This window comes from Eleutherodactylus coqui, chromosome 11 (genome assembly GCF_035609145.1).
Source record: "Eleutherodactylus coqui strain aEleCoq1 chromosome 11, aEleCoq1.hap1, whole genome shotgun sequence".
NCBI classification, from domain to species: domain Eukaryota; kingdom Metazoa; phylum Chordata; class Amphibia; order Anura; family Eleutherodactylidae; genus Eleutherodactylus; species Eleutherodactylus coqui.
Genome location: NC_089847.1, coordinates 73,072,630 through 73,096,887, shown reverse-complemented (window position 1 = coordinate 73,096,887; position 24,258 = coordinate 73,072,630). Strand labels below are relative to the sequence as shown.

At 46.1% G+C, this 24,258-nt stretch overlaps 1 protein-coding gene across 1 annotated transcript in view; it reads right to left on the bottom strand.

Moving 5' to 3' along the window:
- Positions 1-17,361: 17,361 nt before the first annotated feature.
- PYGM (glycogen phosphorylase, muscle associated) overlaps positions 17,362-24,258 on the bottom strand; it is a 106,545-nt gene continuing 99,648 nt past the window's right edge. Inside the window, exons 18-20 of the mRNA XM_066582599.1 lie at positions 22,264-22,398; positions 22,044-22,110; positions 17,362-17,998 (exon numbers count right to left, since the gene is read on the bottom strand). Coding sequence (XP_066438696.1) covers positions 17,846-17,998; positions 22,044-22,110; positions 22,264-22,398 — 355 coding nt within the window. The 3' untranslated portion in view covers positions 17,362-17,845. The remainder of the gene's footprint in view (positions 17,999-22,043; positions 22,111-22,263; positions 22,399-24,258) is intronic.

The window sequence follows — 24,258 nt, the reverse complement described above, 5'->3', positions numbered from 1 at the left end:
CATTCTATCAAGCCATGCCATAGGTACAGCCCAGGGGTCCCCGGGTGCCATGAAAGCTGCATGTTAACCCGCGATCTCATTGTGCAGGGGGAAGGGGGGGGGGGGGGGGGAGGCGTACGGCAGCCACAAACATCGGTCGGGGGATTTAAATGCAGCGGCAGATCGGAGCTGTTGCCCCGTGATCTCCCTTCACACGTAGCCCGAACCTGCAGGACAGAGCTGTACATTTTGCAGCATTAAAGGGGTTGTCCCGCGGCAGCAAGTGGGTCTATACACTTCTGTATGGCCATATTAATGCACTTTGTAATGTACATTGTGCATTAATTAATTATGAGCCATACAGAAGTTATAAGAAGTTTTTCACTTACCTGCTCCATTGCTAGCGTCCTCGTTTCCATGGAGGCCGTCTAATTTTCGGCGTCTAATGGCCAAATTAGACGCGCTTGCGCAGTCCGGGTCTTCTTTCCTCAATGGGGCCGCTCGTGCTGGATGCTGGATCCTTGTAGCTCCGCCCCGTCACGTGCCGATTCCAGCCAATCAGGAGGCTGGAATCGGCAATGGACCGCACAGAAGCCCTGCGGTCCACCGAGAGAGAAGATCCCGGCAGTCATCTTCAGCAGGTAAGTAAGAAGTCACCGGAGCGCGGGGATTCAGGTAAGCGCTGTCCGGTGTTCTTTAACCCCTGCATCGGGGTTGTCTCGCGCCGAACGGGGGGGGGGGGGGTTGAAAAAAAAAAAAAACGTTTCGGCGCGGGACAACCCCTTTAAGGGGTTAATTTAAAGTCAAAATTGAATGCAGAGCCCTAATTAAATTCATTATGCATAACACACCCCAAAGTTAATTCAGACCACAAGTCTAAATATATTCAGATCCCCAAATCAGGACTTGGAGTGCCCCTGAATAGCTCTTCCTGTGCGCTGCTGCCAGAATGTGCCACCATTAGCCACACTACAAGCCACCTTTGTGCCCCCGAGTTCTACACTGCTAGCTGATAGAACATCATTGTGATGTCATAGCAAAGCAACACAATTCTCCCCACATTGCTGGAAGTATTTCCTTTTAGGTACTGCTGTGGTGGCCTTTGGGGCCGGATTAGTGTAATATACACACACACACACACACACAAATCTGAACACAGTCATTGCCACAGTCCATCCAGTCTTATTTTACCCCAGCAGCAGAAAGTGCGTGAAAAACAGCTACTTGCCGCACGTAAAGTTTTTCCCATAACCCCTTAAAGGAGATGTCCCGCGCCGAAACGGGTTGTTTTTTTTTAAACCCCCCCCCCGTTCGGCGCGAGACAACCCCGATGCAGGGGTTAAAAAAACCACCCGCAAAGCGCTTACCTGAATCCCGGCGGTCCGGTGCCTTCAATACTTACCGCTGAAGATGGCCGCCGGGATCCTCCGTCTTCGTGGACCGCAGCTCTTCTGTGCGGTCCACTGCCGATTCCAGCCTCCTGATTGGCTGGAATCGGCACGTGACGGGGCGGAGCTACACGGAGCCGCTCTCTGGCACGAGCGGCTCCATAGAAGACTGCTGAAGACCCGGACTGCGCAAGCGCGGCTAATTTGGCCATCGGAGGCCAAAAATTAGTCGGCTCCATGGGAACGAGGACGCTAGCAACGGAGCAGGTAAGTAAAAAGTTTTATAACTTCTGTATGGCTCATAATTAATGCACAATGTACATTACAAAGTGCATTATTATGGCCATACAGAAGTGTATAGACCCACTTGCTGCCTCGGGACAACCCCTTTAAGGACCAGGCTGTTTTGGTTCTAAAGGACCAGACATTTTAGGGATTTTACTGCCTTTTTTTCCTTCAGCTACCAAAATCTTATTTTGCTGTGTTTTGTCTCCCCTGTTACATATAGGGCTTTTAAAAAATATTTTTTACTGACCTTTTTCAGTTTTTTAGTTTTAGGGCGCCCACCCACTGGTGTTTGCGATTTTCGTGCGTGAAAAATGCAGCGTTTTCGGCGCGTTTTCCGTGCGGTTTTTGCGACGTTTTCACGGCATTTTCGCGGCTTTTTCGCGCCTTTTCCATTAATTTCCATTGACATTCATGGGTGCATTAGGAGAAAAATAAGGACACATATGCAACTGACAGTTCCTATGTTAAAAATCGCAACGCACCACAAAAAAAACCGCCAGTGGACAGGAGTACATTCAATTCTAATTGCTCTTGAGAAAAAACGCAAAACGCAAAGAAAAAAAAAAAAAAAAAAATCGCCAGTGGGTGGGCGCCCTAATTGGGAGAAAAAGCTAAAAAAAAAAATAAAGTTTTTAATTTAGAGGTTTTCATTAGTATATTTACGCTAAAATAAATTACAGGAATGGGTTCCTCATTTTGTTTTGGATATATATGTATAGTTTTGGATTACAGTGCATATATGGCATCGGGTCATTTTCTTTTTTATGTATACATTTTTATTCTAATTTTTTTAAACTTGTTTTTGTAACTTTACCATCTATGACATCTGGGGGTCATTTACATCATATTTTTCTCTTTTACATATCACACTTTTCCACTGTAGCTGCAGCATCCATAGTAGCCCAAATTACAGGGAAAACATCCCCTGTAGTGACAGTCCCTGACAGAGCTGATCAGGGTCTGCTAGGACCCTGCAGCTCTGCTTTAATAGGTGGCACCCAGCAGTCACGTGATCACCAGGTCACATAGGGGAAGAAACCCTTCCACTTTTTAGTATATAGCATTAATTGAGTACTATGTAGCCAGTAAAGGAGAAGCCAGATGTGGTTAAAAACCACTCCAAGTGCTCTGCTGGGTTTGACAGCTGAGGAAACAACCTACTCTTGCTTGATTGCAGAAACAGAGGCTTTAAACCCACACCATATGTCATATTGGCAGGAATTAAAGCCCAGGACCATTTACATTCAGTCCTTAAGGGGTTAAACAGGAAATAAACCACCTGTTTGGCAGCGCAATAACTTGACTCACCTAGTAATAACATGCAGCATTTGCCAGCAAATAGCCAGCCATTGTATTTGTTTACTCCCAGGCTCTGACCAGAATGCCTGTGCTTGCAGCCTTTTATGTCTCAGTAATGAGCTCAGTGGGTCCAGCTGAGCTCACTGGGACCCAAAAAGGAAGACCTGTGCTGGACTTTCATCTCACCCGGACTGAAGTACTCTTTATGTAATGGTGGAGGTGCATTGGGACAGCGACCCCCCCCCCCCCATTAACCCCTTCCCTGCTGCGATCTACATAGATCACGACATGTAAAGGGTTCACAGAGGGAGCGGGCTCCCTCTGTGATATCATCGGACTCTCACGATGAAATCGCAAACAGCCCGACCGGTTGCCATGGCATTGTCCTGCATTGCCATTGCCTACGATCGCTAGAACATCATCCCCTTATCATAGCGATCAGAGGTGTGATTGTGCAAGTCCCCTACAGAGACATAAAAAGTGTAAACAAAAAATAAAAATCATGTAAAAAAATAAAACAAAAAACCCCCCCACTTTTTTGTGCTAAAATCTCGCATATTTGGTACCGTCATATCTGTACGATGAGTACAATAAATAGAACATGCTTTTTATCCTGCACGGCAAAGAGCGTAAAAAAAAAATAAAAAATGCTTATTTTTTTTATTTTGCCTCCCAAAACACAATAAGGGCGCCCACCCACTGGCGTTTTTTTTTTCCCTGCGAAATTCGCAGCATTTTTTTCTGCAGGGGTCTATGGGACTTGTAATGTTAAAATCGCGATCGCGCAAAATCGCAATTTACCGCGATTCTAGGCTTTTCTGAATAGGTTGATTTTCATTTTACTTTATAGGCTGGGTTCACACAAAGCAGATTTGCCACGGAAATTCCGTCTGGGATTTCGCAGCGGCAAATCCGCCTGCGGCCGCTATTCCCGGGTTTAGCCAGCCATGTGGACGAGATTTCTCAAATCTCATCCACACAGGATGGCGAATCCGTCGCGGCAAAGCCGGCAGAAGCCGGCACGGATTCGCCGGGTGCAGCATGTTCATTTTTTTTCTCCTTTCGCTGCGGCCGCACTCTCTACTATGGGAGTGCCGGCCGCAGCAGAGGAGTGAGTGCCGTGGGTTTTGAAGCAGGGCTTCTCTCGGCGGAAATCTTGCTTTTTTTCACTGCAGCCAAACTGCGAGATTTCCGCCGAGAATCCGCCCCGTATGAACCCAGCCTAAAAGTTTTGAGGGTGGGGGAAAATCTAATCCTTTGGGGTAGTGAGTTCCATTGAATGGGAAACACACAGGAGAAATCTTGGATACAATTATTTGAGGAGCAGACAAGTGGAGAGCAGAGATTGAGGATTTCTTACAACTGGAGATTACATGTTGGGAGTTATTGAGAGATTAGGGCAGAACTGTTTGAAGAGGACAGGTTGTGAACAGCCTTGTATGTCATTGCTAATATTTAGAACTCAATTCTTTGGACAATGGGTAGCCACTGAAGGGATTGGCAGAGGCGTAATGAGGGCACATGTGGATTAGCTGCGCAGCAGAGTTTAAAATGGATTGGAGGGGCGTAAAAGTTTTAGATGGGAGGCCACAGAGAAGGATATTGTAGTAGTTTTGGTGGGAGATGATGAGGATATGCAATAGCATTTTGGTTGATTCAGGATTAGAGATAAGCGAGCACCAAAATGCTCGGGTGCTCGTTACTCGGGACGAAATTATCGCGATGTTCGAGGGTTCGTTTCGAGTAACGAACCCCATTGAAGTCAATGGGCGACCCAAGCATTTTTGTATATCGCCGATGCTCGCTAAGGTTTTCATTTGTGAAAATCTGGGCAATTCAAGAAAGTGATGGGAACGACACAGCAACGGATATGGCAGGCGAGGGGCTACATGTTGGGCTGCATCTCAAGTTCCCAGGTCCCACTATTAAGCCACAATAGCGGCAAGAGTGGGCCCCCCCCCCCAACAACTTTTACTTCTAAAAAGCCCTCATTAGCAATGCATACCTTAGCTAAGCACCACACTACCTCCAACAAAGCACAATCACTGCCTGCATGACACTCCGCTGCCACTTCTCCTGGGTTACATGCTGCCCAACCCCCCAACCCCGCACGACGCAGTGTCCACAGCGCACACCAAAGTGTCCCTGCGCAGCCTTCAGCTGCACTCATGCCACACCACCCTCATGTCTATTTATAAGTGCGTCTGCCATGAGGAGGAACCGCAGGCACACACTGCAGAGGGTTGGCACGGCTAGGCAGCAACCCTCTTTAAAAGGGGCGGGGCAATAGCCCACAATGCTGTACGGAAGCAATGAGAAATATAATCCTGTGCCACCGCCATCAGGAGCTGCACATGGGGGCATAGCAATGGGGAACCTATGTGCCACACACTATTCATTCTGTCAAGGTGTCTGCATGCCCCAGTCAGACTGCGGTTTTTTATAAATAGTCACAGGCAGGTACAAGTCCGCAATGGGAATTCCGTGTGCACCCACAGCATGGGTGGCTCCCTGGAACCCACCGGCTGTACATAAATGTATCCCATTGCCGTGCCCATCACAGCTGAGGTAACGTCCGATTAAATGCAGGTGGGCTTCGGCCCACACTGCATGCCCCAGTCAGACTGGGGTTCTTTAGAAGTGTACACATGGAGTTACAACTCCGTGTGGACCGACAGCATGGGTGGGTGCCAGGAAGCCACCGGCGGTACATAAATATATCCCATTGCATTGCCCATCACAGCTGAGGTAATGTCATGTTTAATGCAGGTGGGCTTCGGCCCACACTGCATGCCCCAGTCAGACTGGGGTTCTTTAGAAGTGGACACATGCAGTTACAACTCCCTGTGGACCCACGGCATGGGTGGGTGCCAGGAAGCCACCGGCGGTACATAAATATATCCCATTGCATTGCCCATCACAGCTGATGTAACGTCACCTTTAATGCAGGTGGGCAAAAAATTTATTGGATTACACTGTAGGCGAGGGCCCCAAAAAATTGGTGTACCAACAGTACTAATGTACCTCAGAAAAATTGCCCATGCCCAACTAAGAGGGCAGGTGAAACCCATTAATCGCTTTGGTTAATGTGGCTTAATTGGTAACTAGGCCTGGAGGCAGCCCAGTTAAAATAAAAATTGGTTCAGGTGAAAGTTTCAACGCTTTAATGAGCATTGAAACGTATAAAAATTGTTTATAAAAATTATATGACTGAGCCTTGTTGGCCTAAGAAAAATTGCCCGTTCGGCGTGATTACGTGAGGTTTCAGGAGGAGGAGCAGGAGGAGGAGGATGAATAGAATACACAGATTGATGAAGCAAAAAGGTCGCCGTTTTTGATGGTGATAGAGAACGATGCTTCCATCCGCGGGTGCAGCCTATGTATTGCTTAGGTATCGCTGCTGTCCGCTGGTGGAGAAGAGAAGTCTGGGGAAATCCAGGCTTTGTTCATCTTGATGAGTGTAAGCCTGTCGGTACTGTCAGTTGACAGGCGGGTACGCTTATCCGTGATGATTCCCCCAGCCGCACTAAACACCCTCTCTGACAAGACGCTAGCCGCAGGACAAGCAAGCACCTCCAGTGCATACAGCGCGAGTTCAGGCCACGTGTCCAGCTTCGACACCCAGTAGTTGTAGGGGGCAGAGGTGTCACCGAGGACGGTCATGCGATCGGCTACGTACTCCCTCACCATCCTTTTACAGTGCTCCCGCCAACTCAGCCTTGACTGGGGAGCGGTGACACAGTCTTGCTGGGGAGCCATAAAGCTGGCAAAGGCCTTGGAGAATGTTCCCCTGCCTGCGCTGTACATGCTGCCTGATCTCTGCGCCTCCCCTGCTACCTAGCCCTCGAAACTGCACCTTCTGCCACTAGCGCTGTCGGATGGGAATGTTACCATCAGTTTGTCCGCCAGGGTCCTGTGGTATAGCATCACTCTCGAACCCCTTTCCTCTTCGGGTATGAGAGTGGAAAGGTTCTCCTTATACCGTGGGTCGAGCAGTGTGTACACCCAGTAATCCGTAGTGGCCAGAATGCGTGTAACGCGAGGGTCTCGAGAAAGGCATCCTAACATAAAGTCAGCCATGTGTGCCAGGGTACCTGTACGCAACACATGGCTATCCTCACTAAGAAGATCACTTTCAGGATCATCCTCCTCCTCCTCCTCCGGCCATACACGCTGAAAGGATGACAGGCAAGCAGCATGGGTACCCTCAGCAGTGGGCCAAGCTGTCTCTTCCCCCTCCTCCTCATGCTCCTCCCCCTCCTCCTCAACGCGCTGAGATATAGACATGAGGGTGCTCTGACTATCCAGCGACATACTGTCTTCCCCTGCCTCCGTTTCCGAGTGCAAAGCGTCTGCCTTTCTGCTTTGCAGGGAACGTCTCAAGAGGCATAGCAGAGGAATGGTGACGCTAATGATTGCAGCATCCCCGCTCACCATCTGGGTAGACTCCTCAAAGTTTCCAAGGACCTGGCAGATGTCTGCCAACCAGGCCCACTCTTCTGTAAAGAATTGAGGAGGCTGAATCCCACTACGCCGCCCATGTTGGAGTTGGTATTCCACTATAGCTCTACACTGCTCATAGAGTCTGGCCAACATGTGGAGCATAGAGTTCCACCGTGTGGGCACGTCGCACAGCAGTCAGTGCACTGGCAGATTAAACCGATGTTGCAGGGTCGCAGGGTGACAGCGTCCGTCTTGGACTTGCGGAAATGTGCGCTGACCGGGGGAACCTTTCCGAGCAGGTATGGCAAGTGTGGGTAGCTTTTCAGAAAGCGCTGAACCACCAAATTAAAGACATGGGCCAGGCATGGCACGTGCGTGAGGCTGCCGAGCTGCAGAGCCGCCACCAGGTTACACACGACCATGCCCGGTTGGAGGCTCAGCGGCGCAAGCCAGCGGTCGGTCTGCTCTGTCAGACCCTGCAGCAGTTCGTGGGCCGTGTGCCTCTTCTCTCCTAAGCTGAGTAGTTTCAGCACGGCCTGCTGACGCTTGCCCACCGCTGTGCTGCCACGCCGCGCGACACCGACTGCTGGCGACGTGCTGCTGCTGCTGACACATCTTGATTGCGAGACAGAAGTTGCGTTGGAGGAGGAGGAGGAGGAGGAGGAGGAGGGTGGTTTAGTGGAGGAAGCATACACTGCCGCAGATACCAGCACCGAGCTGGGGCCCGCAATTCTGGGGGTGGGTAGGACGTGAGCGGTCCCAGGCTCTGACTCTGTCCCAGCCTTCACTAAATTCACCCAATGTGCCGTCAGGGAGATATAGTGGCCCTGCCCGCCTGTGCTTGTCCACGTGTCCGTTGCTAAGTGGACCTTGGCAGTAACCGCGTTGGTGAGGGCGCGTACAATGTTGCGGGAGACGTGGTCATGCAGGGCTGGGACGGCACATCGGGAAAAGTAGTGGTGACTGGGAAGCGAGTAGCGCGGGGCCGCCGCCGCCATCATGCTTTTGAAAGCCTCCGTGTCCACAAGCCTATACGGCAGCATCTCCAGGCTGATCAATTTGGCTATGTGCACGTTTAACGCTTGAGCGTACGGGTGCGTGGTGGCGTACTTGCGCTTACGCTCAAACAGTTGCGCTAGCGACGTCTGGACGCTGCGCTGAGAGACATTGCTGGATGGGGCCGAGGACAGCAGAGGTGAGGCTGTGGGTGCAGGCCGGTAGGCACTCGTGCCTGTGTCCTCAGAGGGGGGTTGGTTCTCAGAGGCAGGTTGGGGCACAGGGGGAGAGGCAGTGGTGCAAACCGGAGGCGGTGAACGGCCTTCATCCCACCTTGTGGGGTGCTTGGCCATCATATGCCCAGCTGATCTTGGCGCGACAAAGGTTGCACACCACTGTTCGTCGGTCGTCAAGCGTCTCTGTGAAAAACTGCAACACCTTAGAGCACCTTGGCCTCTGCAGGGTGGCATGGCGCGAGGGGGCGCTTTGGGAAACAGTTGGTGGATTATTCGGTCTGGCCCTGCCTCTACCCCTGGCCACCGCACTGGCTCGGCCTGTGCCCACACCCTGACTTGGGCCTCCACGTCCTCGCCCGCGTCCACGTCCTCTAGGCCTACCCCTACCCCTCAGCATGCTGTATTACCAGTAGTGTAGAAACAGAACGCTGTAATTAAATGTGCCGCTTATTGGCCCTTGGTTGGAGGCTGACTTTGCTTACAGAACGCACAGCAGAGCCAGGAAAGAATTTTGCGCAAGCCTGCTGTAACACTTAGCTGGCTGCGTATGAATTAGGACAACTACCCCCAGCAGAGACCCAGTACACTTGTGGACAGGAATACAGCGGTGATGTAAGAGGCAACACAGAGGCAGAAAAGAATTTTGCGCAAGCCTGCTGTAACACTTAGCTGGCTGCGTATGAATTAGGACAACTACCCCCAGCAGAGACCCAGTACACTGAGGACGGTCACAGGCAGCCCAAATAGATTTTTTTTCCCAAATGTTTTTGGAAAGGCCCACTGCCCATATACACTAAATATGTCTTCTGTCCCTGCCTCACCACTACTGGCCCTGGACAATGTAAAATTACTGCAGGACGCAATGCTCTGCACGGCCGATATACAAAAAAAAAAAAAAGTGCAACACTGCAAAAAGCAGCCTCCACACTACTGCACATGGTTAGATGTGGCCCTAAGAAGGACCGTTGGGGTTCTTGAAGCCTAAAATAACTCCTAACACTCTCGCTATAGCAACTTCAGCAAGACAGCACTTTCCCTGAAGTATGTCAGAATGCATCTGTGGCGAGCCGCGGGAGGGGCCGATTTATATACTCGGGTGACACCTGATCTCGCCAGCCACTCACTGCAGGGGGGTGGTATAGGGCTTGAACGTCGCAGGGGGAAGTTGTAATGCCTTCCCTGTCTTTCTATTGGTCAGAAAAGCGCGCTAACGTCTCAGAGATGAAAGTGAAAGTAACTCGAACATCGCGTGGTACTCGTCTCGAGTAACGAGCATCTCGAACATGCTAATACTCGAACGAGTATCAAGCTCGGACGAGTACGTTCGCTCATCTCTATTCAGGATTGAAGAAAGGTGACAGAGATATTTTTGAGTTGCAGGCAGTGAGGGCTTGTATGTATGATTTGGATGATAGGGAATCAAGAGTTAGTGCAAAGCAACGGACGTGTTTGACTAGGGAGATTATGAAGCTGTTGACTGTGATTGATATGTCTGGCAGGGGGTTGTTGAGTGAGATGGGGAAAAGTTTTCATTATGTTAAGCTTAAGAAAGAAGGAAGAGAAGAAGAGCAATTGACAGTCTGGGATTCTGGATAGAAAACAGATCTGGGTCTAAAACGTAGAATTGAATGTCAACAGTGTGAATGTGGTGCTGAAAACAGAGCTGTCCTAGGCCAAAGGTATAGATTCAGAAGAGTGGGGGTCCCAGGACACAGCCTTAAAGGACACCAACAAAGAAAGGGTGAGCCGAGGATGAGGCGTGTAAGTATAAACACTAAATGTTTCATCAGTGAGGTATGAAGAGATCCAGGAGAGTTCCAAATCTATGATGCCAAGGGAGTAGAAGCTTGTAACAGGAGGGAATAGTTAAATATGTCCAAGACAGAGGACAGGTCTAGGAACAGGTGCATTTCACTCCTAGTATTCTAAGTTAAAATACCGGACTAAGTAAGCCTGCCCCAATATCTTTCTAGTACACTGGTGCCCTGAACTGTACACAACAATGAATGTTGCTATGAAGCTAGGGTTGCCACTAGAGATGGGCGAACGTTCTCGTTAAGGGTGATTTCGCAATCGAGCATCGCTATTTTCGAGTACCTGACTACTCGGGTGAAAAGATTCGGGGGGCGCCGGGGGTGAGCGGTGGGTTGCAGAGGGGAGTGGGGGATGGAGAGAGAGAGCTCCCCCCTGTTCCCCACTGCTACCCCCCGCTCCACCATGCTGCCTCCCCAGCGCCCCCCGAATCTTTTTACCCAAGTATCCAGGTACTCGAAAATAGCGATGCTCGATTGCGAAATCGCCCTTAACGAGTACGTTCGCTCATCTCTAGTTGCCACCCAGTGGATAAACCACCGAATCAGCTGGTACAGCATCCATTGTCTCATGCCAGTAATTATTTTTTAATGGCAATATTAATTGCCAATAAAAAAAGAATTAGGTGCTGTGGGGCATCCTCTCCAGAACCTCCAACCAGGCAGCAACACTAAAAGTGTCTTTCAACTCACAAAAACGTTTTGGACCAGCTGCCGCACTGCTATACGTAGAGCGCATCCTGACTTCTAGTCCCTCCTCTTGTATGTACTCTAATAATATGTGAAAAAAGCATAAGCTAGAGGATGGGCCAACTTGGCACTTCAAGAGGCTACTATTGAAGCAACAGCTCTATGTTCTGCAGGAGGCGAGGCAAGCCCACTGCCATTCCTTAGAAGTGTTTCTGCCCATGGATTGAAAAATCTTTGGTAGCTTTACAGCTGTTTTTTTAGATTAGACCAGTGCTTTACTGTTGTGCTCATCTGGCAGAATTTGTCCTTGTAAAATTTATGACATTGCTTTTAAAACAAGCAGGACACCTGTACTGTTTTCCTTGGTACAATTTTTGATCTAGGAGATCCTATGTGGGCCTTCTTTTGTTTTCAGTTACAGTCCTGTGCTGATTGACCACTGTACACTATTTTGACTAATTTTTGGGTGGAGTACAGTGTTCCCTAGATGTGTGGCTGTATTCCTGTGCAATCTGAGGGCCTTTGGCTGCATTGGGAACCATCTGGAGGGTAAATTTAAGATCACTATTTTTACGCCTATTGACTTTAATGGGAATTAGAATCGACTGTTCTGATTCACGATGATTTTCATGAAATCAACTCGATACTGACACAAACTGATTATTCCACTAATCGCTCATCACTACTCCTGACTGCCCTCTTAGCTCATAAATATTCATGTGGCTGAGACAGGAAGGTCTAGACTGACAACTAGGAGCCTCTGACTATGGTCATTACATCAGAGGAAGCCTTAAAAACCAAGACAACAGGGGCCATGTGACACGCCCTAATTGAAGCACAAACACTCACTTAAGGCAAATAAAAGGTATGGTGGAGTGCTTCACTGAGGCAGGCTGTGGTAAAAGGTTAGAAATTTTGAAATTCCTGCAATACCCCTTTAAATATATCTTGTCTCAGCTGTCCTGAAAAGCTTCACTTTTCAATACAACCATATACAAAAAATGTATGTCATGCAGCATGTTTTTATTTATTTGTAATGGAAATTAAAGGCAGACGTATGCGAGTCTATAATACTGTTGCATATGCCTGGGGCATATGTTTGGTGACATACTTAAAACCATCCAACCAAAAAGAATGCCCAAACGTGGCATAAACCTGAGGCTCAGGGTGGTTTAATATCTGTGTTCCACCGCATATCTGGCTCACAATACCGGAAGAAAAAGTGCAAACTGAATATACCCCATTATAGTCAGTGGGGTTCGTTCGGTACTGTTTGATTCCACCCTGAGGTGAAGCTATTCGGCCACAGGGATTCCCCTCTCCTGCTCCCCGAACAGAGCAGGAAGGTGGAACCCCAGGTGCAGGTGTGAAACCACCCTAAATGGGCTTTTCTGTTAATAGCACTGTGGGATGCCATGCTGCTATATAAAATAATAATGCCTAAAAAGCTTGTAGAGAGGGGGGATATGCAACCACCATTTCCTTTATGTCATTATGAGTGAGTCTGTGCTGATGTTCCCTAAACCCTGTGTTGTTGTTGCTTATTCATTTGTTATATACCCTCACTTCTATAACATAAACTCAGAGTAGAAGTGCAGTTTGCAGCCACCTAATTAGCTTTCAAATAACAGTAAAGTATTTCAAAGACTGCTTCACACCTACAGAACTTACTCAATGGCAATACTCTGGATCTGGTCTTCCTCTGTCTCTGCTCTGCTTCCCACTTCACTAAATCCCCTCTCCAGCTCTCAGACCATAATCTCCTCTCTTTCTCTGTTAAGCTCCCTAGCATCTTTCCAGACCCACCTACTTACCATACATACAGAAAACTTCAGGCCGTTCACACCCAAAACGTTTCTGAGTTCCTACTGTCTTCTCTGTCCCCTAGCTCTCTCCTCTCTTGCCCCAACCTGGCTGCTACACATCATAACACTCTCAAATATGCCCTGGATGAAGTAGCATCCCCGTGATCCAAGCCATCCGATGCAGACCTCGGCAACCCTGGCTCACACCTCAAATGCGCTTCATTCAGTGGTGCTCTAGGGCTGGGGTCACACAGGACGTATTCCAGGCGGAAATCTTGCGATTTGGCAGCAGCGAAAAAATGCGAGATTTCCGCCAGGAAAGCACTGCTTCAAAACCCGTGGCACTTAGCTGTGGGTTTTAAAGCGGCTTGGCCACACGCATTTCCGCTGTGGCCGGCGCTCCCATAGAGGAGAGCGCGGCCACAGTGGAAAAAAAAAAAGAATGGACATGCTGCGCCACAACGTCTGCTTCTGCTGGCTTTGCTGTGACGGATTCGCCGTCCCATGTGGACGAGATTTCTGAGAAATCTCATCCACATGGCTGGCTAAACCAGGCATTAGCGGCCGCTGGCGGACTTGCCATGGCAAAATTCCGGACACAATTTCCACAGAAAATCCACCCTGTGTTAACCTAGCCTATATGTGCTGAACGGCGGTGGAGAAAGTCACAAACATCCACAAAGTTTCTCCACTTCAAATTCATGCTCAGAACCTACAATCTAGCCCTCCACCATGCCAAACAAGTCTAATTCACCTCTCTCGTCTCCTCACTATCTCACCACCCTAAACGACTCTTTGATACTTTTCACCCCCTTCTCAGCCCTAAACTGCTGCCCCCCCCGTGACGGATCTCAGTGCTGAAGAACTGGCTGCTTACTTTAAAAAAAAAAAAAAATTTGACGACATCTGGCAGGAAATAACCTCCCAATCCCAGACTAGCCCCGACCCTAGTCTCAAATTTCCACTTCATCTCCAAACTACTAGAATGCCTGGTTTACTCCCACTTTATAAACTAGCTATCAGAAAACTCTCTTCTTGACCCCCTAAAGTCCAGCTTCCACCCCCTACACTCAACAGAAACCGTCCTTACAAAGGTGTCAAACTACCTCCTAAAAGCCAAATCGAGGGGCGACTACTCCCTACTGGTCCTCCTCGACCTCTCGGCAGCATTTGACAGTGTTAACCACAAACTCCGCCTCAGTATGCTTCGCTCCATTGGACTAAAGGACTCTGCTCTCTCCTGGTTCTCCTCCTACCTATCTGACTGCTCATTCAGTGTATCCTTTGCTGGCTCTACCTCCCCTCCTCTTTTCCGTGCTGTTGGGATCCCCCAGGGCTCGGTCTTTGGCCCCCTACTCTTCTCCATCTACACAGCCCCTATTGAACAAACCATCAGGAGATTTGGCTTCCAATACTATGTCTACGCTGATGACATCCAGTTATACACCTCTTCACGTGATATCTCTGCAGCTTTCCTCCAAAACATTACCGACTGTCTATCCGCTGTCTCTAACACTATGTCCTCTCTCTACCTAAAACTGAACCTCTCAAAAACTGACCTACTGGTGTTTCCACCCTCAACTAACTGACCTCATCCTAACATCTTCATCTCAGTGTGTGGCACTACCATAACTCCCAGACAGCACGCCCACTGTCTTGGGGTGATATTCGACTCTTATCTCTTCTTTACCCCCTACATCCAATCTCTGGCCTGAACAGGTCAGCTGCACATCAAGAACATCGCAAGAATCTGCCCTTTTCTCACTGTGGAGATGCTAAAAAGGCTCACTATCGTCCTCATCCACTCTTGGCTCGATTACTGCAACTTGCTACTGATTGGCCTCCCCCGTGCCAGACTCTCCCCTTTCCAATCCATCCTGAATGCGGCAGCCAGGCTCATCTTCCTGTCCAGCCGCTACTCGGATGCTTTTGCCCTGTGCCGGTCACTGCACTGGCTGCCCGTCAAATACAGAATTCAATTTAAACTCATTACCTTCATCCACAAAGCCCTCCACAGCGCAGCGTCACCCTACATTGTTTCCCTCATCTCAATCCACCACCCAGCCCTCCGCTCTGCTAACAAAATCAGACTGAGTGCCCCTTTAATTCGAACCCTTCATTCCTGCCTCCAAGACTTCTCCAGAGTAGCACCAGTCCTCTGGAGCGCACTAGCCCAAACTATTCGGGCAATCCCTGACACACAAAATTTCAGGCACACTCTAAAAATGCACCTCTTCAGGGAGGAATACCACACCTCCTAAACCAAATCCCTCTGTACTCTGCCTGATAACATATTCCCTGTCCTACTGATTGCAACCTCTGCTAGCCGTAGTCAACCGCCACATGCATTGTCTGACCATTGTCCATGTGTATAGCACCCCACACTCTCCACCTCGCCATACCATGCACATCTCCAGCCCCTTTACCTTCTGTATCACCTCATTATCTGTAGTATGTAAGCTTCTTGGAGCAGGCCCCTTACTCCCACTGTCTCCATTAATTAATTTTTGTACTTTTGTCATTCTGTATCCCCCTGTTTTTGTAAGCGCTGCGGAATATGTTGGCGCTGTACAAATAAAGATTATTATCATTATTATTACTCAAGGAGATAGATCCTATACTTAGGCCACATTTACAAGTGACATATTTTTTGTTTGAATTCTGTTAAAATCTGTGGCAAAAGTGCATGTAAGTCATTATTCACATGAGCATTTTTACGTGGCTATTTAGCTGCATATATACGTTGGCTGAAAATCGCGACCATCTGAAGCATTGTTTTCTAATGTATTCGTTCAGATGACCGTTTTTCAGCCGAGTAAAAACATTGTGCTGGAAAAAATAGGACATACGCGACCGAAATCGGTGATCAAATTTATACGCTACTGGAAAAGATAGGTCTTGCCCTATCTTTCAACTGATATACACTGGAGGCTCCTATAGACTCCTATGAAAGCTGCAAAAAAAGGCATGGGGAGGGAGTTCAGCAGCGTCCAACGGAGGGAAAAGCTTACAAGTGCCTCTATTTAGGCATTAGAAGTGATTCCTATGATTTATGCCGACCGAGGGATTTTCGGGCTGTGGTACATTTTTTCGCTCATATGTCGCAACTGTTTGTATGACTGGATGAGAAAACACTAATTAAGATCAGGACTCAATCACTGCTTTCCTTCATTTGTGTGCAGGCGACCGTAATAACGCAAATGCTAATGTGAAGGCTACCTAAGGGTCATTTGTGAGACCATTCTGTACCTCCATTTGTCTCTGATATCATAAGGAAGCATGAGGTTTTTTTTTTCTATAGGATTCTGTATTAATCCACTAGAAAAAAAACTTGTGGCATGCTATATGGGATGTCATATGGGCAGAGGTGTTCTCCACTAGAAGCAATGCTTTAATCATGGTAACTGTAATATACTGCTAAATGTAGACCAAACAGCAATGCACATATGGTCCATAGTGAGTGAACCCAGTCCTAATGAGTCCTGCAGCTAGGTCAGTAGGACAGGACTGTCAACCTTTAAATATGGAATAATGCTGCAATTCACTGACAGCAGGCAGAGCTCTTGACAACTATTGAACTGTAATATATATATTAATTAAGATTAATTTTTTACATACAATTGGAAACTCACTCTATTCTTCGTTATTCTATAGTTATTATAATTAGTATACACACACACTCCTACATAGTTTTGTCCTATCCATTTTCTGTTTCTTGTTATCTTATCCAATTTTAATGCATTTCTTCTAATCCTGAATTCTATTTTAGTTCTCTTCTCTCTGCAGATTTTTAGTTTTTAATGTATCGTTCTGTTCTATGACGTGACTTATGCATGAATTGGTACATACCACCCAGGAGGCAATTACCACAGTTTGAAGGGGCATCAACAAGGGGGAGGAAACACTATGACTTCTCCCTCCTTCACTGTGTGGGAAGTGACTATATTAATAGCTCATGGGAAAGGTCAGAGCTGGAATCTGTTTCTCTGATCTTTTACTTTGTCTCTTTATGAGGCCCCGGGCTTTTGGTTAGAGATGGGTTAAATAAACGGAGTATGGAACCAGACAGAGAGATGCAGAATACAGGTCAAGTGCAGAGTTGTTGCAGTAAAGTAGTTGTAGTATAGAAACATGAAAAATATGTTACAAAAATGTAGTATCTTCACTCCTGCCTGATGGACAGCAAACGGTATTGATATTTATGTAGAAACAACATTATGGAAGTTAGTTATGGTATTTGAGGCTCGGAGGAAAATGGTTAAATGATGTTTTTTAGATTAACTAGAATAGAACAAAAAGAGCCAGAGTCGGATATACACTTTGGTCCCAAAGGAAATAGGAGGGCAGGCCTGTGCAAGAATGATAAGGGAGGAAGAGAGTGGAGAAGGATAATGCGACCATGATAGATGCATTACAGACACAAGGATGGATTATACTACAACTTTATTAAATAAGACCCAAGACATTTCAATCTGCTATCCAAAAATTCAATGTATGTCATTAGCTCATCCTACACTGATGCCATACAGCAAAGGATGCCAAAGTTCTTGGAGAAGTTGTAGGTGATAGGTCAGGTCTATATGGCTTCCTTTACCAAGCCCGTATCAAATAATAAGTATCCTAGCTTGGAATCATGTATTCATTTTAGAATATTTAAATGGAAAATCTGTAAATTTAATTTAATTTCTAAATACCAGAAATTTGGGTAAAATTTAAACAGCAAGTAGGTTCAATCCAATTCAATCTAACAATGATTAGGAACGTTTCTTGTGTGGTGATGGAATTGTCTTTGACTTCTAACAAAAACAGCCAGAGTTTATTTGCACTTTCTACAGTTTGGGATGGGAAGAGATTCATTTGAGTAGTAAGGTATAACTTTGTAGGGCAGCCAGTAACAAAGCTGTAGGAAGTTATTCACGTGGAACATCAGGGGGAGGAATTTTTAAGGTGCTAGGCTCAACACCCCATATTTCCCGGGCATACTGAGCAATTGTGCGGTCACTGGAGAACTTTCCGGATCCAGCAATGTTGTAAATCACCTTGCGAGTCCATTCTTTGGTATTCTGCATAAAACAGAAAAAGAAGTAAGCACAAGCTGGAATATAAAGTAATTATCAGAGGCTAAAGGGGACCTGTTGTTATTTTTAATCCCCATAAAATACATTATGTGGCTCAAACGTGAGGGAATGGGAAGCCTGGGGATCTGTGTTCCATACTCACAGGCGCTCTGTTCCTGCGGTGTCCCTATAAAATTGGTGTGCACACATGGAGTGACTCTTTTTAGACAGCTCTGTGCATGCGCTCTGCCATAAAAATGAATGAGAGCATGCACACAGCAAGTGGAAAAGAGTCACGCTGTGCTTGCGCACCAACTTCGTGGGGACACCGCAGGAACGGGGCACCCCATGAGTATGAAACACAGATCCCTGGATCCTCCCCTTTGAGCCCCATAACATCATTTATGGGGCTCAAATGTGATGATAGGTTCCCTTTAAGGCCAAAGATGTAAAACATGAAGCACACAACCTCTGGATTAATACCACCTCTGGTTAGTAAAAAAATAAGTCCACCCTTACATTATAACTATGGAATACATTTGTAAGCTGTTCCTTCAAAAGTACTACAAGCAAAGCCTAAGCTGCAAAAATGAAGCAGCATGGAATGTATCTCCTAGACTTTGGGATTCAGTAAAGAAGTCTTTGTCGTACGAAATATACTGCAAGGGTCTTGTACTATCGTATATAGAGGAACCCTGGAAAAGCGATGGGACATGCCATGATTTTTCCTTGCAAATTCTCACAGAATTTGTGAGAAGAAAATCTTTTGTCTGCCTGAAGAACATTATGGCTCCATTCTAGAATATGGGTGGTGTATCACAGATCTATACCACATGGATCCATAATACGGTGCAGGAAGTCTTAGACTCCATTCACACTGGACTTTTTCATGTGCAGAAATGGCTCCTCCAATACGTTTCTATGAAATTAGCCCAAAGGCCAAAACAGATGAGCGCATGCGCAAATACGCCCGCAGCTGCAAAGCATATTAACGAATGAACCAGTGATTTCTTTCTTTCTTTTGGACTATTCAAACTCCACGATATTGCACACGAGTTTGAAAGAAAAAAACTGGAAGGTCCTGCTCTATCTTTTCTTCCATGTAGAAAAACTACGTGTGAGAAAGATAGGTCAAGTCCTATCTTTGTCTGTAGGATTAAGGGCGCCTACCCACTTGCGTTGCCGATTTTTGCGCGTTTTTTGCGCGTTTTTTGCGGCATTTTTTGTGTGTTTTTTGCAGCCCTCCATTGACAATCATGGGTGCATTAAGAGAAAAATAAGGAGACATATGCAACTGACAGTTCCTATGTGAAAAAACCCCACGAAACGGAAAAAAAAACCCAGATGGACAAGAACACATTCTATACTAATTGCTCTTGAGAAAAAACGCAAAACATCACAGGAAAAAAAATCGCAAGTGGGTAGGCACCCTTATGCACAAGAATGTTGCTAGTCAAAACAAAAGCATAGGAAATCCGTAGCAATGTCTTTAGGCACGTATTATGGAAATATTGCGCTTAAAGGCCCATTTACACAAAGCGATCATCGTTAAAAAATCACTCAAAAGCGATCATTTGAGTGATAATCGTTGCGTCTAAACGCGCGGCCATTGTGCACTTTTTGTTCACTGCTAGTTGATCGTTAAATTCAGGCCAACCTAAAAATTATCCTGCAGTCTTATCAGGACCGCACGCTGAGTTCTCCTTGGGTAGTACTAATAGCATTGTTTCCCGAGAGAGAACAAAGGAGCTGAATGCAGATAAGAGCCCTCGAGCTATTAACTGCAATCAGCTAAAGGCTTCATGTGCATGCTAATAAGCTATTAAGTAGCTGAGTAGCTACTTAATAGTTTATGCAAAATGATCGCTTAAAGTTGTCACTCAAACTGTCGTTTGAGCAATCTTTGAACGATTATCGCTCCGCTCCTTAAGTCTGCCTTACATGGGCGTATTTGTGTGCACAAAATTTGCGCACGCAATACACATAAAATAGAACCATTGATTTCTACTGGATTTGTTCCCATTATCCCATTTTGCACACATATTGCATGTGCAAAAACACTAGAACATGCTCTCAATTCTGTGAGAAAAAGCCATTTACATCGGGGTGTGTTCATCTGCCGCATGCAAATGAACACGACCTCCGCAAAAACTACAGTAAAATAGGATGATATGCACGCCAAAAAGACTTGCTAATATGTTGCTCTGAGTCACACAAAAAATGAACACGCCCCTTAGGGCTTACACAAACGAACGTGTTTGCACATGTTTTTGTACGCCTGCAAAACGTGACAAATCGAACGCATTAATTTCAATGGGTTTGTTCTCATGAGCGTTGCCAGATCTTGCACTGCCATTAATTTCTTTGATCTCCTTAAAGGAGCAGAACAACGAAAGTTGTGATGGCATGAAAGGCTGATATGAACGAGCCTTTACCTGTAGCATGTCTGTAAGATTTGTCTGTGCTGAGACCATTTAGTAAGGGCTCTTTCACACAAGCGCTGTTTTAATGCTCAGATAGCCACACTAAAACAGCGTGGCTGTCTGAGCGTTAAAATTAGGTGAACTAGTAGCAGCTGGGAGCACATCACAGCTGCTATTAGCAAGTGTTCCGCTGCCCCTCCCTTTGCCAGCCGTCCGGCTCCCATAGGAGTCTATGGGAGCTGGCGGCGCTCTGCCGTCAAAAGATAGAACATGTCCTATCTTTTGACGGCGAGAAATCTTTTGATGCACGATTTTCTCAGTGCATCAAAAAAACGCTCATCTGAAAGAACCCATAGGAAACCATGGGTTCTTTTAAAAGCGCTTTTTTGATGCCCCTGCTCAGCGTCATAACAGCGCTCGTATCAAAGGGTAAACAAAGCATCATACTGTCATTTAGGCTAATTCCACACGGGCAATCTCAATTTTGTCATTGCATTTGTGAGTGTCAGCTATGCTTTTTGTGGACAATAATCTCACATCGCATTGTGATGAAATTATGCATTTTTTTTATCACAAAAGTCAATGGGACTTAGTAGTGTTAAAATTGCATTGCATCGAAACGCAAGTTTGCAGAGTTGCGATGCAATAAAAAGAAGCCTCCATGGGAGTACATGTGAGATAAATAAAATCGCACATCACAGAAAGATAAAGCATGCTGCGATTTTTTTATCCTCTCAACATCACAGCAGTGAAAACATCGCAGGTGGGAAGGAAAACATTGGAAATCACTGGTTTTATAGTCTTCTTTTTTTACTATCGCAGCAGGAGAAAATCGTGCGATTTTCCCATCTGTGGGAAACCACCCTTACTGAGGATGAAGCAGGTTACACTTGGGCTAATGAATCAAAAGTCCATGATATCTCCATTGGCTGTTTAGTTGAATACAACCTATTAAATCCTTGTAGGAAGCCATTTCAGGCAGGGGATAAGCTAGCTGTAATGTTCTTCAACAAGATTATGCAAATAAGGGAGATGGAACAATACCTCTGCAGCGCCACCTATTGGAAGGCAGCATTCCTGCAAGTCAATGTTTGACCCTTTATACAAGTCTTTATAACAATGATTGGGAATTAAAAACGAAGGCAGAATCCATACACAGACAGCAGTTTCGGGGTGTTTGCCCCCTAATCAGTTTGCAGTAAGTTTCTGGCTTGGCTAGCGAGAGACCAATAGATGTGGGTCAGGAAGGGTATCGTTTCTCCTGAAGGAGAGCATAGAAGGTGTGAGAAGACTTATAAGGTGCTCTCCTTAAAGAGAAATGTTACCCTTCCAATTATCAAGTTTAGTGAGAGCATAGCAATGTCTGCCCTCAGGTTTACTACTTTATCTCCAATATCTTTCATCGTGTCCAAAGTCATTACATATATATGTACGAATGACATTAGAGGCTCCTAGGACAACCTCTCCCTAGTGTAAGCTTTAGTGTAGTGCTCCTTTAACAGATCCGGGATGTTATTGCCCGTTGATCCTGTGGAGCGCGCATGGAAGCCTCTCCATCTATGTGTCATCCTGCCGCTGTTATCTCTGCAATGTGTGTCACTGTGACAGTCTGGACTATGACAGTTCACCTTGTAAAGAGCGCTGACAGATTCTTGACATCTGATATAATCTTCATAATCTGCAAACACTTTGAACCTGAAGAGAAGAACACAATATATGTGAGCAGTGAGATAGGATAAAGGTGGAACAAGTGGAGGGAAAGGGAATAAAATATGATGAGCAGGAAAGACGAGGGGAAAATACAAAGTGTGAGGGAAGACACAGAGCGAAAGAAAGAGAAATTGTTACCTGTCATGATTCATCAACATGTTGACAATGTCCTTGAAGAGGTCAGGTTGTTTTGGGGAGAAATATCCTGAATTAAGCTGATCAATCACCTGCCTGAGCTCAGGGAGCCTCTCGTAATACGATCGAGCATTGTAGCTGTGCAGAAATCACACATTACTGTTATATGAAGCATTTATGTGATCATCAATACATTCAAACATTATGTACCTATTAAAGAATCCAACTGGTAGAATTCAGGATGCCCCAAAAGAATACACAGCAGTCCTTGGTGGAGATTTCAGCTCAACCACTGCGGCTCTCTTCACATATAGGCCCTAAGTGTTGCCCGTCTTGATATAAATTGCATTGGAGTAAGAGGCACAATTTTTTTAAGAGGTGCCATCTTTGCTGCAGATATCAGATATATGAGTATGCCAGTATGCGTGAGTTCACTCTACTGTAATCCAAGCCCATTTTTTGCAAAAGAGTCAAATATGGCGTTATTTTTCCTTCCTTGCAAAATTTGGAACTTTTTTTATGGCAGAAAACTGCCGCAAGTGCATTTATAAACCGGGGCCTCCCTGTATGAGCTGTGATGTACCAACAGGTTTCTATAATTGGAACATATGACAAAAGACTGTCCTATTACTATATGCTTAACATCTGGATATTGTCTTGACAGTATTGATATATTATACTGTTCACTATGTATTTGCAAATGGCACATGTACAGAACTGTATTGGCATACTGTGATGTCACAAGTTCTGCATAGGTGTTGCATCCAACAAATTGATTAATTTGATGATACGAAGGCCTGGCCAAGGCTGGGTAGGCTTCCATGTCCCCATTGCCCTTGCTTTGCACATTCTTCCACATTGGTGGAAAAATTGGAAAACCAACCACTACATGTGACCAAAAAAGCCATCTATGAATTTGTTGTTTGCAGTGTGACTATAGTATCGATTTGAATGATTTGAGATTGCAACCTCTGGGTTGCATGGAAAGGCAATACAATGCCCACAAATGTCTATGGTGCCCTAGTAAACCTCTGAATGCCTTATAATTTCATACAGAGGCTTCAAAAAGCATTACTTCTGGGGGAGAACATTTCCAGAATGCAGCACTGCTTGGAAGCACCATAGGATAGCACATTGAAGTTCCCAAAGCTCATAGTAAGGAGTGCAGGGATTCTGAATTTTTTTACAGACTCTGTGGTCTGCCATGTGCATGAAGTCTTATACTATATATCTGCTCCTCCTCATGCAGAACCTACTTGGGCCAGGGCTGCTTTAACCATAGGGTATCTGCATCGGGTTCCTTGGTAGCACTAGGCCCCTCGGCAGTGACACCAATTTCCACTGTATCCACATCCTCAGGACGCAAGTACAGTTGAAAAGTGTTAAGAAGATTAAAAAATAACAATAAACTATACTCAGCTATTGCCTCTCTCTGCTGCTCTGGTCTCTCATTTCCAGGTCCAATTGTCCTGTGCCTGTCACAGCACGTGAATGCTGTGGCCAATCATCGCTCTCAGCACCTGTTGAAGCCGGTGATTTGCTGCAGCAGTCACATGCTTAGACAGTCATGTGACTGCTGGACTCGGAGGTGAGCAGAGATCACAGAGAAGCCTGCAGCCTGCCCGGCCTGTGGTAGGAAAGTATGAATGTTTATGTATTTTTGGCCAGAAAAAAGTTTAGGGATTTAGTAGGCGCAGCAGTGGAGGGGCAAGGGGGGCAGTTTAATCCCTGTGCACCGGGCCCACTTAGGTATCAAAACTCTATCCATAAGTAGAGCCTCGTGCTCTCTTTACAATCAGTGTCTGGTGCATTTCCACCATAACTACTGCACTATATATATATATTCCCCAGAATATTTATATACCCTTCAATAGTGGTTATATATACCATTTTTAACAATCCAACCTGAATATATGTAGTCTTATCTTGTTTCTGTCTGTCAGGATAGTTATATAAAATTGCGGAGGCCCACTTGACTTTCAAACACCATTGACCATG